Below are 18039 nucleotides of genomic sequence, written 5' to 3'. Positions count from 1 at the left end.
GGTATATAGGCTGAAAACCAATAACCTCCATGTGTGCGAAAACCACTAAAGAAAAATTTGGTAAAACAATGTCATGTATCAGATTCACTTTCATTTATTCACTCATGTACCTTATTATTTGAATTATATAAAATACATAATACATTCCATATATATATTTATTTAATAAAAATAAGTAAATAATATTAATTATTAAAAAATATTAATATATTGATTGATCAAATAAAATATACCGTATAATGTGGGTATAAATCACTTGCATCCATATATTCATTGTACTAGAATAAAATGCATTCAATGTATGGTGATGAAACGAACCACTACATAAATTACATGAGAATATAAGAAATCAAACCATATTTAAAATTGAAGAAAAAACAAATAATAATAGAATAGATTGTTTTAGTTATAATATTTGTAATTTTAGAAAATTATTATTTTATAAAGATTATTAATTCATCGAATATGAAATATAAAATACGAATTGTTTGTTTTATTTATTGTATTTTATGGAGTTTTATTTTTAAATATTTTTTAATAAAAAACTACTCCCCTTTAAAAAAACAAAAGAAGAAGAAAAAGTGGAGCTACACTGAAAAGTCCAAATTGTCGAGAGTTGCCTGATTTATGCATCCGATTTCAAATCTCTCTCTTTTCTCGGCGTCCAGATGCACATCAATGCGTGTGTATCAATGAATCTTTGGTCCTAAGTGATCTGTTTTGTGGCTTTCATCGTCAAGAGAGGAATTGACTACTGGAAGTGCAGTGCACAAATATATAAAGAAAAGCTAAGAAATAATGGCGGCTGGAACGACCCGGAAGATTTCAGCAGCCTCTGCAAGGGCACACACCCGGAAACTGAAGCCAAAAACGAGTTCTTCGATTTTTTCAGGTGGGATTTTCGTGATTTTTCCTTTTCCATTTAGTTTGTATGGTTAGAAATTTTCGATTTAATGCCGAGTTGGGTTTTGTTGCTAGTTTTTATCTGAACCGTAGAGCGGGCTGAATATAATCGAGCTTCAGGTAGTAGATAATGGTTGAAAGTTCTGATCTTGATTTTGAAAATTGAAAATTTGAGATTGTTGTATTTATACTTTGGAATGGAGGCCTTGGAATTTGTTGTAATCTGATTGTAATACATATAGTTTGTGATTAGATGAATGGATTTAAAATTTATAGAATAAATATATTTTTATTGATTCGATATTTGAAAAAAATATTCAAATTCTTCTCATTACTTATTTACATTATAATTATTTATATTAATCAGAATGTATTTCAAATCTTTAAATGCATTTGAAATCCATCATGAATACTGCAATTGTACGTGGATTTTAATTTTCTCTATTTAACTTAATTAACGATGATAATAATTTCGAAGTCCCAGATTTTGAATGATTCAATCTAAATACAATCGTAATTAATTTCGGAATTTTCTTTTCTAACTCATGGACAAGAGAACTTCAGTTGCTCTTGAGCATTCCGATTGATAAACTATGGTTCTTGGTGCTTATTTGTTGTTTTCAACTAAATGTGTGGAATTTTGGCTTTAGGATGCATTAATAGAACTGTTCGGTTCATGAGTATTGCAATTTGTGCGGCTTCCTTCTTTCAATTTGAACTTGGTAGTGGCGTAGTGCTGATTGTGTATATTCAAAGCTATAAATTTTCAGGGATGTTCAAGAAAATCTTGCTGGTTTGCTTTATGGGGATTTTTGCATGGGCGTACCAGGCCACACGACCTCCTTCGCCAAAGATATGTGGTTCCGCGGATGGGCCTCCAGTTACGGCATCAAGAATTACACTTAATGACGGGAGATATTTGGCTTACAAAGAGTATGGTGTTCCAAAGGATAGTGCAAAGCATAAGATAGTTTTTATCCACGGGATCAATAGTTGTAGGCATGATGCTGCTGCTATAACTGCATCCCTGTCCCCAGTAATGACGTTTCCTTCATGTATCAACTGTTTAGGCATGGTATTAGATTATGTGGACTAACTTTTTTTTGTTTTTTGGTCTTCATTCTTAGCATGTTGTTGAAAGTCAAGGAATCTACATCGTTTCATTTGATAGACCTGGTTATGGAGAAAGTGATCCTCACCCATCCCAAACAGTGAAGTCCTTAGCGTTTGACATTGAGGAGCTTGCTGACCAGTTGGGATTAGGTTCCAAGTTTTATATTATCGGGTTTTCAATGGGTGGGCAGATTGTGTGGGCATGCCTCAAGTATATCCCTCACAGGTATATATATTCCAAATTGGGTTTTGGATTGGTTTTTTGTGAGATTAATTAGAAGGATGTCTTGTTTAAATTCATCAATGAATTTCGCTCTTCTCCATGAATTAATTATTATTTCTTATCCAGTTAAGTAATTGCTATAGTTTCTTGTAATTATGGTATCTTCTGAACCTGAATAAGTAATAATGTTGTCTGTAATGCCAAACAGGTTGGCTGGAGCAGTTCTTTTAGCACCAGCGGTGAATCATTGGTGGCCTGGTATTCCTTCAAACATATCAAAGGAAGTATATTATCAGCAACTTCCACAGGATCAATGGGCCCTTCGTGTTGCTCACTATATGCCATGGCTTACCTACTGGTGGAACACCCAAAAATTGTTTCCTTTTTCGAGTGTTATCGCTTACAGTACAAGTGTTTTGTCTAACCAAGACATAGAACTTGGGCCTAAAATTCATTCCATTAGAAAGGAGTTTGAGGTACTGGGTTGTATACTCTATAAAATCTACACACACATTCTATGCTATACAATTGGAGAAATCTCTGAACTTCTTAACTGAGATTTTTACCTCTCGCAGTTAATCTTTCTGCTAATCTCATTTCTTTTATCATTCATCTTCCATAGTCCATTTTTTGAACAAACTTTTAGAGCCACAACTTTTAAGTGTTGACTATTTCCAGTGAACGCGGTTGGTTGGCAACAACTGCCACACGCAAGATTGAAATGTAATGAGTTGGAATCTTTCACCATTTAAAATATATGAGTTTCATCATTTTATCATTGGCTGTAGCTCTGTAAATAGTGGATGACCCTTAGTCCCACCAGTACCGCCCGCAATTCGTTTCTCATAAAATAGTGTCTGAATGTGAATTTTGTTTTGCTCTTTTGTTATGATCAGGCGCTGCCAAGACAACAAGGAGTGTTCGAGTCTGCTCTTCGTGATTTGATCATTGGCTATGGGAATTGGGAATTTGATCCCACAGATTTGAAGAATCCATTCCCTGAAAGTGAAGGTTCTGTCCACTTGTGGCAGGGGGGTGAGGATAAACTTGTCCCCGTTAAAGTGCAGCGTTATATTTCCAATCAACTGCCGTGGATAAAGTATCATGAGTTATCTGGTGCTGGTCATATGTTTCCATATGCAGATGGAATGTCAGATTCAATCATTCAAACACTGTTAGGTACAAGGAAAGACCCCTCATAGGTTTGTTGATCATTACATGTTTTGGCTATTCATCGGATTCAGAATATTCGCCAGCTGATCGAATCCTTGCTGGAGCTGCTTCCTGTTCTGTTTTGTTCCGTTGTTATTTTGACTATATTATTGTATGGAGTTATGGAACATGAACTTTTCCATTTGAATTGAAATGTGAGACAGGCAATGCTGTGAAGCGATGTCGTCCTTAAAATTTCAAAAAATTGCAAAAAATTGTTTTTTTTTTTTTATGTTTATATCTATTATATATTTATAATTTATATATAAATATGTGACCGTGAATTTCTATTTATCTGCTTATTAATTGCTTGCTTTAAATATATCTATTTTTCTCCTTATTTATGTATTGAACATGTGTGGTTGTTAGTATTTAATTTTTTTTATGTCTACGAACATTATAATATGTTATTTTTTATCCAATAATTTAGATATTTTTTATTTATATTTTCATTATTAGTATTAGGTTTTTTTATTACTCATATTATAATATGTTATTTTTAATCTAATGATTTAGATTTTTTTATTTATCTCTTTATTATGTAAATTAAATTAAATAAAGTTTGGAAATAGTCCATTGTTGAATAATGAATTTTTTTTGGTGTCTTGTTAATTTTTTTCATGTCTTCATTAATTTTTTTTGTTGACGTGCTATAACTTATGAGTTTAATTATTTTTTTTTTTTGCAAATGTTTATATTTAAAAAGTATTTTAATAAAATATGGTCAAAAATTTTATTGTGATATATTTTTATATATAAAAAAAATTCTAATTTTTAGATCTATTTACTTGTGTCTATATGTGTTTAAATTAAAGTTTTTTGCAACCAACATTTTGTGCGATTTATATTTATAAATTATTTGAATAAAACACAATAAAGATAGTAGTGATTAGAATCGTCAATTGGGTTGGGTTCGTCGGTTTAGCCCACACCACCATATAATTTAAGTGGGTTGAGTTGAAATTTAGTCAGCTCATTTAAAATTAGGTCTAAATGAGCCCGCACAGGTTAGGGGTGAGCATTTGGTCGGTTCGGTTACCGACCGAACCGAATTAGCCATAACCGAACCGAACCGAAATATTTATCCATAACCGAACCGACCGAATTAATTCTCATAACCGATGAAAACTGAACCGAATTAAAATCTGTTAATTCAGTCGGTCAATTAGCTTTAAAAAAATTGTGATTTAACTTTAATTTATAATTGTAATTTTTCTTGAACACTACAGTTTAGACAAATGCATAAAAACATAAAATCACACACATCACAAATGTACAAATTTTGTTTGAACACAATTAATACATGTTTTTTATAAAATAACATAACATGGCGGGCAGCGTCTCGACCGATGACGAGAGATGGGTGGGCGGCGGATGAAGTCAAGAGGGAGAATAGAAAAGTGAGAACGAGAAAACCAAGGTGTTTAGAATTAGGATTTATTTTAAAATTAAAAATTCAAAAATATATATAAATTGATAAATAATAAAAATTTATTAAATAATAGTATGTATTAATTCGGTTAACCGATTTCAAATTTTTAAAAATCGTAGACGATCCAAATTAACCGATATAACCTAATTTTTTTTAATTTGAAAAACGAATTTCTGAAATAACCGAACCGAATTTCCAAATTGGCTCAGTTCGGTCGGTTAATTCGGTTTAACCGAAATCTTGCTCACCCATACGGGTTTATATTAAATATCTATATCTAATATTATCGATTTTCAATCATGAATTCTTCATGTAAATGAGAGAATATCGTCTTGATTTTAAAATTATGATGTGAGTTGTTGAGATATTTTGGTAATCACTGAAAATGGAGTTTCAAAGTTGAAAATTGAATTGTGTTTTTGGATTCCAGACAATATTACTCGTCAACATATTATTTTTAAGTTATTTTTATCATTATCATGAAAGATAAATATATTTATTACAATATATAAATATTATTATATTTTTAAATTAATATTCACTTTGATGTTTGAGATGTATGGGTCTTGGCAAAATGAGAAACAATAAATTCAAGCAAACGAATAGACAAAGTATGGGGCGAAACAAGAATTATGTGGTAGCCGGAATTAAAATATAAATAAATAAATTTTTAATGATTTTATCGATGTGAAGATGCATAACAATTCTTATATCATAATATATAAAATTTAAACCTTATAAATGAAATAAATCAAACATATATGAAATATACAAAATCATACAAATACAATCAAGTAATTTATCGAAATTGTGTTTTATTCTACAAGAATTCTTGTCAAACTGAGTGATTGTGGATTTAACATCTATTAAAGCAGCAAACTAAAGAGTGTGTCAATCAAACTAATTGAGTAACCACATATTCTTGAATTTCCTGATTAGTTTTTTATCATGATAATTTATTTTATTTAATATTTTAAATCATAAAGACATCGTTACTATAATTAAAGACACTATTTTTTTTTAAAAAAAATGTCAATAAGAACTCAATCACTAACTCATATGGAAACACAATTATCAACATACTATATTGAAAAAATACTAACTAATTCAGCAAATATGCTGAAAATTTTCTAATTAATTAAGGAAAATCCATTTACAATATTCATATGTGATTTTTTTGGACTGATACCATTTGTTTCGTAAGATATTCATCGCAATTACTTATAAGTATGTTAATATTTAAATATAAATTATGATATATATTTTTTTCTAAAAATTTCTTAAATAATTATTTAGTACATTTATTTGACACTTCAATATTAATATTTTAAAATATATTAGTTTTATATGTTTATTGTATGCGTGCAACACTTCTAATCTTGATTATAAAAATTTGATAAAAATTCTAAAAATGAATTAGGTAGGACATAAAAAATTACATAATTAAACAAAAGACAGAAAATAAAAACTAAATAATTGTCTATTAACTATACTAATATCACTTCTAAATATTGAAGTTGGAGAGAGTGGAGGCCATTATTTACTAAAAAAATCAAAAGCTAATATTTGAATGAGTTATACTGGTTGACTAACTCACTGCAAAGTTAGTGAAGTAAACGTGAAGGACAAAGTGAGTAAATAAAGATATTATAATGAGCTAAGCTGAATGAAATTCATATATATAAGTATCTCACTGGTTATAAGTAGATAACTTGCCTTATGCTTTGTCACTGTACAAAGTGAAAGTTCATGCATTGTAGTGTTCTATATTTTCTTAATTTTTCTCTTGATATCAAATTTAATTCTACCATATATTGGTATTTAAATATATCTTAGAATTTTTTCTAAGAACCTAATATTAAATGTGATCAATTAACCAAATAATTATTATACTTTGTACGCAACAATAAATAGATTAATATATTTGAAAATAGAAAAAGTAATGTATTGACAACAATAAAAAAAAATGTTAAAATTAACACTTTGATTATCCAATATCAATATTAAATTTAACATCTGTTTATTGAGATAAAGAATATGATGATAACTAAAAATAATAATTTATTTATCATTGCGAAGGATCTTTTGCAGAGCACCTCCAAAAGCTGCAATAGCTCGTGTTTTAAGAATGTATACATCGATGAATTAGATCGAGTTGGTATAGAACCAAGTGGAAAACACTCGAAATGATTTAAGAAACACTGATATATTTATATATCTTGTGTAACTGGATAACCAAAAGAGTAGATTAGTTTTTGAATTCATTAGTTCAGTTATGGTGATAACTGAACCAACGGATGCTCTAACTAGTTAAATTAGTTTGAAAACAATAGTTAAATAGTTAAATACACAAGATATGTTTATGGATGTTCGGAAACTTCAACTGCTCATACGTCACCTCTTCTACCACCTCGGGTAAGATTCACTAGAAGACTTTGATCGATACAAATACTTGTATAAACCCACCCAGCTTAGGACTTACCTACTGTCTTAACTGAACTCCTAGACTAGACTGAAGGCAACACCTTCTAGTCAACACTTCTTTAATGTCTATGTGAGAAAGACTACATACACAAGTTTAACGTCTTTGCGCAAAACGGTATTTGAGTGGTGGTCTGTGTGTGTGTGTGAGAACTGATATCTGAAAGCTACCCGAAAGTATTCTCACACACTTAGGAAAATATGCTTATAATCTAAAGCTGATAACAAGTTTAAGTGTTCCCTCTAGGGGTGTTCATCGGTCGGTTCGATTATGGTTTCGGTTTTTTATTTCGGTTTTCGGTTTTAGAAATATATAATCCGATATCCGAACCATTTTCCTTCGGTTCGGTTCGGTTCAGTTTTCTACCAAAACGGTTCGGTTATTTCGGTCGGTTAATTCGATTTTAATATAATTATTTAAATTAATAATATAAATATATTATAAAATATAATATGTTAACTTTTTACATGTTTTCTTAGTGAAATATTTAAATATAATGTCTAAATTAATTAAACAAACAAAATATTGTCTAAATTAATTAAACAAACAACAATCACCTAAAAATTGTTCAAAATAGTTCTTCGTTCACTAAATATCATATCAAAATATATAATATCAATAAAAATATAAAAATAATTATTAATTTATTGAAATTTCGGTTTTTTCAGTTTTGACATATATAATCCGAAACCGAATCAAATAAACTTCGGTTTTAATATTTATATCTGAATTACTAAATTCGGCTTTCGGTTCGGTTCCATTTTCTGTTTTTTCGGTTTTATCCGAAGTTTGAACACCCCTAGTTCCCTCGACTGGACTGAATGCTTCTCTCTTAAGCTGATATGACTTCGAAGCGTGCCCTTTTCTTTTCTCTCTTGTATTGTGTATCTCTTCACTGATCTTCACCCTCTATTTATAGGCGCAAAGTTTGATCGTACAATGAGCCTCAATTATTGTATCCGTTGCATTTTGAATGTGTTTCTCGAAATTTGTCTTGTTCTTTCTGGAACACTTTTGTCTTTCAGTTCTGATGCAACGTCCATTATTGTTCTTTGACTGGACAAATGTTTTTGTACATTTGCGCATAGCTGGATTCCACTTAGTTCAGCTTGTCTTGATCTGCAACTGATTTCTCCAAACCGATGTTATGAACTGGTCTTCAGTTATGCTGATGAAATCAGTTGACTCGTCAGTTGAACTGATTTAATTCTTGTTCAGTTTAACTGATCTTCAGTTGGGCTCTTCATCAGTTGAACACTCCTTCAGCTGACCGGGCTTCTGAGGTTCTCCTGCCGAACCACCTATCAACTGAACAATCAGTTGAACTCATTTACGACACATCAATTGAACTGGTCTAGTTTGGTTGATCAGTTGATGCTTTCAGTTGGCGTCTTCGACAGCTTCAGTTTTGGCTCGTAACTGATTATTTCGGTTTCAGTTATCTGTGCACTAAGGTAGATTATTAAAAACAAACAAACAAGTTTTGTTCACATCAAAATTAAGATTGCAAACATGAAATGTTCCAACACATTGTAATGTAATAATATTGTAATCGTTGTTCAGAATCAAAAATTGGTGCACTTCAACTTTTTCATTGAATTGTATAAATAATTCTCTCAATATTTTTAGTTGGATAAATACGTTAAATATATTAAAATTAAATAGTAGAATTTAATAATGAGTAGAATGTGTTCGTTCAACTTTCAATTTGGGTTTCCGGATTTTGTCAACATGCTATATATTTTTTATTTTAAAATATAAATTATCAAATAGATGAAAATGATTTTTTTCTCTACTACTTAAGTGGAATATCAAGTATATACTCTACTCAAATGTCTTATAAATTCGTATGATAAAGTAAAATGTTGCATAAATATATTTGTTGGGTGCAATAATTGATCTTGTTGGGTAGAACAATTGAAATGTTGCGCTTGAGCTGCTGTATTATTTAAAATATTTGAGTTGCATTGTTATCATTATCTATAATTTTTAGTAAAACAGTAAACGTTTGATCCTACAATTGATATTAGAGCAAATGTCACGAGTTTAATTCTCATTTATTGCAATTGGTGCAATTATTATGAGATAGATTGTTGAGTACAATAATTGTCTCTGCTGGGTCGGCGTTTGAGTTGTTGTTTGGTTTAAAAGATTTTGATTTTTATCGTTACCATCAGCTATAACTTTTGGTAAACCGACAAACGCTCGATCCTACATTATTCGATTGTAAAACTAGATGAAGCAAGTTACATCAACTTTTAGTTTTGAATTGGTTCCTTATATGTTACTTGATTTTTAAATTTAGAAGCATTCTTCATTTTCTAAATATTGTTGTAGATTGAATTATAATGGATTCTTTTCAAATTGAAGAAATACACAATAAAACTCATGTAAGTATTATTAACAAAAACATTGAAATTAAATATTGGATTTGTTGATCATCAAAATAAGAAATAAAAAAAGTTCGATCATTGAGTGAGAAATGAGATATTTAAAGAAAGCTATAAACGCCACAATGAAATAGTGCACTTATATATATTTATCAGCGTATTTTACAACTAAAAGGTCAAAAAAAATTTCCATATATTATTTTTATATCATATTTAAAATAATTATGAAACGAATTTTCAGTATTTTGAGTTGGTCTTTGTTATGAAAAATTATTGTGAATAAATTGAATTTGAAAATTCTTATATCTATGTATATCACATATTAATATATCAGCTTAACTCCAGGTAATAAAAAACTACATAATGAACTTATTCATCTTTAATGTATACAAAATATATATTGAAAATATATGTCGATTAAGACAACGAAGTAGAATATATGTTTACATATAACCAAATTTATAAACAAGAAAAACAATAAATAAAAATATTTTTATAGACATGAATAATTTTTTTTTTTTACAACTTTTTACAGTGAGATGAAGAAGATAAAAGAAAAAATATATTAACTCTGTTGTTTTACACAAAAAAAAATTGAAATGAAAGAAGAAGTGTAATTTATCAAATGAATTATTGCACTACATGAAGCAAGTCGTGAATGTGTGCGGCTAAAATCAATGACCGAACATAAACAAATCTCATGAGGTTTATCATTCGACAAGAAACATGTGATACTATATGAAAATAATGCTGCACGTATTTCTCAGATGAAAAAATGATACATAAAAAACGACAGAACTAAATATATTCCAGCAGCTACAAAAAGCTAACAAATAGATATACAAGTTCTATTTGAACCACAGATCGAGTCTAATTCAAAATACACCTGAACCCAAAAATCAAAACCAAAAGCACTTGTAAACTCATAACAAAACCCAAAATCTACTTCCATAAACAAAATTGAAAACCTAGGCTCAGAGATTACCATCAATCAACCCCTATAAACTGAAATAGAGTTAAAAATGAGATCTTCAAGCCCTAAAGTACACAAGGAAAGCAAGAAAAAAGGCTGGAAATAGAGCATATGCTCACACGCAACAGGTAGGAAGAAATGGAGCAGCTTAGACGAGCTCGGTTTATACTTCTCGGAATGAAATCGAACAAAGGACCACCTGGACTAGCTTGTGCGATCTCCAGCGACTTGCTTTTGGTCGGAGCGAAGATGGTGACCGAAGGAGATGAGTGAAAGAAACAGACGCGAGAGACTAGGGAGAAAAAGAATGAATTGGGCTCCCAAAAACAAAAGCACACAAACATAAATACATGAATTTTATTATTTAGCCCAAAATGTTACACGTGAGTCGGTCCAAATATTTACAATTTCTGTGTGTTATTACTTCAATATATATTTTAATATCTTCTATAATTCTGATATTTTCTAATACATATTTTTAACACACAACTAAATTTATTAGACTTAATTATTCTAATTTCCTACTTTAAAATAATTATTTTTAATTATTGTCAAATATTAGTTAATTAAATTCGGGTTCTGACAAAATGAATCGGGGACACGTATTTTTTTCCCCTTAATCAAATTGATTTTTTTTTAAACTCGGCCCAAGATCAAGAGTTTTATTTTTTAAAAAAATATTTTGGGTCAAAATTGTATTATTATTCATTTAGTTGATTGTTAACAAGTTCAATTAGATACTAGTAGGCTCCTTAGTTTATTTTTATAATTAAACTAAGTTGGTCATTTAAAAAATGTTTAGAGGTTATTTTGAGTTCATTATAATTAGGTTTGGCTTGTATCGTCATATATAATTATACAAATCATATATATATTTCATCAGTCTCAATTATATAGACTTACTTTTTTCACACAGATTTAAAAAAATCATCACAAAATAAATTGTACACAAACTTCATAATTTATATCAATCTAATCATTTTAAAAAATAGTTGCATATTTTTCAAGACATAATTAACAGAGTTATATTACTAGGAAGAACAGAAAAATTATTACTAAATATAGTACAAGTTTGAGACAAAAAACGATGTAGCATATATAATTGAGACGAGAGTTATTTGTCATTTTAGAAGATCATTTTGATTGAATTCACCCTCAAATTTGAGAGCTCTACGAGTCATTTGGGATTTTCAACCCCTTTTCGGTACTTGTGACCGAACATGAACATGCAATGGTAAACTTTTGTTTCTTTCAAATATGGATACCTTTTATTCTTGCAACGATTATAGGCAATGAGTCAAGATACGTATTTGGATATTTTCTGTTCTTGTTTCATTATAGCGATGGGTCGAGGTACGATTTTATATGCCAAGGTTCTTGTTTCAATTATAGACAACGGGTCAAGGCAGAATCACATACAGAAATTCTTGTTTGGATAAGCAACGGGTAGGATTTTGTATCAAAACATCTTCTTCTTTTTTGGTTTATTTCCCAAATTTAAATTTAATCGACTCATGATGCTCCCATAATTTCCCTTTTGAGTAGTTCTGATATTCTAGTAATGAATTTCCTCGTATAAGAAGCTTACAAGTCTTCATCTTCAAGTGATGTGATTCTACAAAACCAACAAGTACTATTGTATGTCAATTCAAAATCGGTTTGATCTTAAATTGATAACATCAGAGTTTTGGGAATCAATCGAACTTGGTTGAACTATCTTGGGGATGGAAAGTTGAATGTCATGAAATATCTTAAAAAATTGCGTTGAAAGGTCATAGTTCTGTACCTCTGTTTTTTTTCTCATCCTACATATTTGGAAATAAGCAGTCAAAATATTAAAAAAAACATTGGATCGGGATTATGAAGATAGGATAATGCGGTCGTTATGTCTCTTGCTTTGGCCGACTCTTTAAGAATGGTTGGAGCCCATTTGTTAATGCAGATGTTGAGGTAAGAGTGGCCTTCAATATGCTTAGGGCCTATTAAAAAAAAGGAATCCTGTTAGATATGGAATTTTATGCTAGTAAAGAAGACTGTTTTTCAAGGCTAAAATCTTATTCTTACCTCCTCCATACCAATGTCAAGCTCCTGCTATTAGAGTAGATGACCTACAAGCCAACTGTTGGCTAGGGATTTTATTGACTCGGTTGTAATTAACAATCTTTATTTTAATATAATTCATCATTTCATGGTTTGTTATTTCTTTATCTGTATGCCCATGTTATCAAACATAGATAAAGACCTTGATTATACTTTAATACAAATGAATCGTAATTCGATGTTGAAACTCATTTGTAAACACTGTATGATCTAAATTCGTTCCTAGTCGATTCAGCCGCCTAAAACATGGATAAAGGTCGCTTGAGCTCGAGACTAGCATCTGTGATGTTGTGTACTGCGTTTCTTAGTAAGGGCATAGAGATGTCCAAACATGCAGATGGGTAGTCATATGATGATTATACCGAACAACCCTCCCTCGGACTTTCCAAGTGGTTATCATTCATCGAGAGGATAAGTCTGTGGTTATGATTGTACACCATTAGTCCTTACGACCCGGGACAACACTGAGACTCTATATGCTAGGGCTGTGCTTTGACTCGTTTACCGGCTCCAGGAGAGTCATCATGTGGCGAGGTTGGGTACAGTTGCGACACATATAGAAGCCAGTGCATTGTAGTCGGGGATTCATCGCTCACCTACGGGTGTGTATATCCTATGTGATCTAATGAAATAATAGTGCATGGAATCTCTGATCAGAGTACGAGATATACATTGGAGAAGGAGTTCTCAAATAGTACACGCGATGCCACTATTATAGTTATCACATAGTTATCGAATTATTATGCAACTCTCGATGAACCAATGGTTGAAGATTCGATCGGGATATATGAGATGAAGGGACCGTACTGTACGCTAATCATAATCGACTGGTTCTTGCAGGCACTATCAGTGATACCTAGGGGATCGATCATGGGGCGATGCTACTAGACGCTCTTACCATGATCCGATGGGTGCAATCAGAAATGAGTTCTGACATTCTTGATCGAGGTGTTGATGAAAAGAATGGTGCTAACTAGGGTAAGCCCGAATAAGAATAAATGTTATTCTGAATCACAAAGAGTTGTGAACCCACGGCTAGCTGTATCCCTGAACCATTGAGGGTCACACAAGTACTGAATCGTATGTTCCCGTTGAGAGAATAAATTCAAGAAGTTGAATTTATATTATATAGTAAATTCAAGGAGTTGAATTTATGATAATTAAATTTTGAGAGAATAAATTCAAGTAGTTGAATTTATAAAATTTGAGAATTTAATTTATTAAACTCAAATGTTGGGTTTATTAAATATTAAATTTTGGAGGTGATGTAAATTCAAGTAGTTGAATTTATAATTTAAATAATAAATTCAAATGTTGAATTTATAATGTATTTAATTTATTAAGCTCAAAAGTTGAGTTGATTAATTAATAAATTAAATATGGTGGATAATATGTTTAATGGGCTTGTAGAGGTACAAGTCCAACATATTAAATAATTAAAATTTTAATGGACTTTGATTAAATTAATTAAACTAGTTGGACTAGCCCAATTAATTAAATCAAGCCCATTAATGTTAATTATGTAATAAGGTTATTATTTTATTATAAATAATATATGCAAAGCTCAAAACCTAGCCACCACAACACAATTTACGTGAGCATCCACCTCCAAAAGAAAGAGTTTTTCGGCCACTTGGTTTTGAAAAAAAAATATTGTGCCGTCTCTCAATTTTTTTTCTTCTACGCGAAATATCTTATGTATTTTTCTAGTGCAAATTAGAAGAGGAACATACTATCTAGTCGTGGACTTGATAGGAGGATTTTTTTGAAGAAAGTTCGTAGGGAATCAATCATCAAGAGCCAGATCTGTAATACCGGATCGGTTGGTGTCCAGTGAATTAAGTTCACAAAGGTATAATCTTTAACATCCTATGAATGTTTTGTTAAATCATACGCGCGTCCAAAGCATAATTATTTTGATTTTCAAACTAAAATAAAATTTTTAAATCTTTCGCTGCGTTTGGGCGCGTAGAAAACCAGATCCAACACTTGCTCCTCGACATCAAATACAGGAATTCTCATCTGGTCAAGAATGGAGATGATGGATATTGAAGCTGCAGTGTGCACTTCCAAATCATTAGTCACGATAAACACCATGGGGCCTTTAACAAAGCTGTCCTGGCCTTTTGGGTCGAATGTCGTTATTGTATCAGGGCATACCTCAGAGTGATTACACACAGATAATTTGATTTCATTACGTACAAGCCACTTTTCGAATACAGGAAGCTTTTGTTGGCTAAGAGAGAAAATCTGGTATTTTGAAAGATAGTGAGGAGCAATTTGGGGTTCCAGTAGTTTGGCTATTGTGTCCCTAGACTTCATATACTCTACGTTTTCTGAATCAGATACGCTCCTGTATAGATTACTTATGCTCCCAAGGCGAGTGCTACTGCCTAACAGAAACTGAACCTGTCCTAAGGGAATGGTGAGCAAACTCAAAATAAAATCAATGAAGTCATGCTGAGTTTGAGGAAACAGAATCCTATTAGTTGATTTTTGCACGAAGGCTTTCACAGTAATCTTCTTAGAATCTGAACTTACGTTTTGACTGGGTTGAGTCCGAGGTAAAGCATCTGATTCACATTTAGCAGATGCAAAAAACTTTCTCGTTTCACGGAGAGTACCACTATCATCCGCAGAACTCATAGGGAGAACGATATCTGTTATTGGAGTTTTGGAAAATAAGGATCCCTTGAGCAGTTCCATTATCTGACACATGCACAAAAAAAAATGCATACTTAAGAGAGGAGCGATGACGTGGGAGAAATACTTGCTAGTCAATGTAACAAGGATTTACCTCATTCTGGCCAACAATCAGAGTTCTTTCCTCGAGTGCATTTGTGTCTTTAATACCATTTAGTTTTAAAATCCGTAAAACTAACGTTGGCGAGTTAGTCAGAATCTGCATATCATCAGTTAAAATAAACAATGCAGTTGGCACTGTAAAGACACTTTTGACTCCACATTCGGATCCAACTCGTACGTCAGTCCTGCTCATCATATTTCCTGAATTTGTACAACGGCAATTCATGTTATAGTACATGCTCACACACGTCATGTTCCCACACTTAAAGTACCGGGTGGGGGTGTATCATCAATCAGGAGTTTTAGTCTACTACACTCAATTTCGGATGAATTTCTTGGATGGAGCAGCATCAGTTTACCCGCCTCTGTCCAGAAATGATTACCATCCATGTTCAGTAAACCCGCATACAAAGAGTTCAAACTTCCAAAAATTGGCGCATTCTTTCCATAGTGCTTGACGAGGAGTCGCACTATAGTTCCCAGTGGTAATGTTAAGAAACTCAGTAGAACATCAGCGAAATCGCTATCTATTTAAGCATATAAAAATTTGTTGCTTTCTTTGATCATCCTGACTCTTAAAGTGAATTGAACCTCCTCTGCTGCAGCCATGCCTGCCCTTGAAATCAAGAAACAGGGGACTAAGATCAATGACAATAACTTACATGAATCATTATTAAAATGATGCATATCTGCTGTCATTAAACTTTACAGGGTTTCATAACCAACAGTCAACACCACAAAAAAATGATCCAATGAAATTCCTAAACTCCTCGGCCATATTGCCCGCAAGAATTCCAGGTTCAAATGACAGAATTTGGCAAAAAAATTATTAATCTTGCACTAAAAAATCATGCAACTTCCGAGAAAAGTAGTTTATCCCCCATCTTCTTTGCATTGGGGATCTGCTTGAAGTTGACTAAATAAAGACAGAATTTAGCCCAAAAAAAAAATTTCAATATTCAACAAATCTGATTAACTTAAACTTCAAAATCGGCACTTCGAACGATCCAAACTGAAAATTGTTTGAAGCGTAAATTAAAGCCTGAATAACCAGAAAACATCTGTAGGTCGCACAAAATTGCAAGCGGAGATCATATGAATCAATCAAGTTAAATTTATTTTGACCATGAAAAAATTTGACCAAATTCTCATTGAAATCAACAAACAAGATGAGAATAATATGATCAAGAGACAAACATTTTAAAAAAATCCCCACCACAAAATATCCAAACTAAACCGCAAAAAGCCGAAATAATAATCATATCCAACACCCATGAATCACTATTATCTCAACTATGTATTCATCTCCTTCACTTGAATCAATCAATACTTTAAAAGTACAAAGATTTAGCGCACAACTACAAGAATCAACCTACTTCGACACCAAGTATATATATACAAATTTGAATTTCGTAAACAAAATAGAGAGTAAAAATATTAAATTATATTTTAGCGTTTAAAAAAAAACAAAAAAATTAAATGTTGCACGAATTTTAAGAATGTTACCTCTAACAGTTGACTGTTGAGAACCTGTTGTTTGAGAGTTTTCGATTTATAGAAAACTCGCACCCTCGTGGAAGATGTTCAAAGTTAAAACTGTAGTTTATGATGATAAGATATTTTGAATTTTAAAATATGACAATCTTTTCACGATTAAATTATCAAGATATTGTTTTATCAAAATATAATTTTGCAAATCTAAATATTTACAAATATATAGTCAGTAGATAATATAAATTATGTGCATAATTAAATCTTTTATTTAACCCTTAAGGTTTATTTCATCCTGTGGACATTACCCCATGATAGGATGGATGACCAAGATTTGTCCATGCATATATAGGACCCGTTTTTTTTTTTTGAAATTGTATATGTGGCAAGATCTTACCCATTGAAATGAATTGAGGATAGTGCCCACATAAATAGGATCTTGTTAACCGTCACTTAATAAGATAAGATTTGATTAATAAATCTTTCATGCCGAAATCGCATCTATCGTATCCTTTTGAAAAAATTAGGTATACCTCAAAGCAAGAGGTGATGTGAAATCCTATGATTTTTCCTACGTCATAATTTTTTCCACAATTACAAGAAAGTAATGCCTTGACCTGATAATAACCTCGATGGGATTAAGAAGTGAATCGTGTTTTAATTCAGTGAAATGATTGATTCCAAAATATTATTTTGTTCATATTAATGAACAAAATATATTAGAAATTTTTCTTCCTTCTTTCTTATGATACTACGGCCGAACCCTAATATCTATAAAAATACATTTTGCATTATTTAAAATAACTTACCAACTAATTATTTGAAAATCTCAAAAATGCAATTCAAAATATAAAATCATAAACGTCAACCAAACCTAAAACAAGCATTTTTCAAAATAAACTATAAGCATCTTAA

At 31.3% G+C, this 18039-nt stretch overlaps 2 protein-coding genes across 4 annotated transcripts; one reads left to right on the top strand and one right to left on the bottom strand.

The window, feature by feature from the left end:
- The first annotated feature begins 573 nt into the window (after positions 1 to 573).
- LOC142505689 (uncharacterized) lies at positions 574 to 3628 on the top strand. The gene is made up of 5 exons (XM_075618770.1): positions 574 to 892; positions 1674 to 1939; positions 2031 to 2242; positions 2448 to 2715; positions 3136 to 3628. The coding sequence occupies exons 1-5, from the start codon at positions 799 to 801 to the stop codon at positions 3439 to 3441; spliced, it is 1146 nt and encodes a 381-aa protein (XP_075474885.1). The 5' UTR covers positions 574 to 798; the 3' UTR covers positions 3442 to 3628.
- An 8843-nt stretch (positions 3629 to 12471) lies between these two features.
- Positions 12472 to 17195, bottom strand: LOC142506077 (uncharacterized). Of its 3 annotated transcripts, none has more exons than XM_075619222.1 (5): positions 17140 to 17195; positions 15626 to 16244; positions 14818 to 15537; positions 12793 to 12816; positions 12472 to 12707 (listed from the first exon to the last, which is right to left on the bottom strand). In XM_075619222.1, the coding sequence occupies exons 2-5, from the start codon at positions 15884 to 15886 to the stop codon at positions 12612 to 12614; spliced, it is 1101 nt and encodes a 366-aa protein (XP_075475337.1). In that variant the 5' UTR covers positions 15887 to 16244; positions 17140 to 17195; the 3' UTR covers positions 12472 to 12611. The 3 variants fall into 3 exon arrangements, with proteins under 3 accessions (XP_075475337.1, XP_075475338.1, XP_075475336.1); XM_075619223.1 differs by lacking the exon at positions 17140 to 17195 and adding an exon at positions 16850 to 16971; XM_075619221.1 differs by lacking the exon at positions 17140 to 17195 and having other exon boundaries at positions 15626 to 16830.
- Positions 17196 to 18039: the final 844 nt, after the last annotated feature.

This window comes from Primulina tabacum, chromosome 10 (assembly GCF_025594145.1).
Source record: "Primulina tabacum isolate GXHZ01 chromosome 10, ASM2559414v2, whole genome shotgun sequence".
Classification (NCBI taxonomy): Eukaryota; Viridiplantae; Streptophyta; class Magnoliopsida; order Lamiales; family Gesneriaceae; genus Primulina; species Primulina tabacum.
This window is presented reverse-complemented; position numbering and strand designations above follow the sequence as displayed.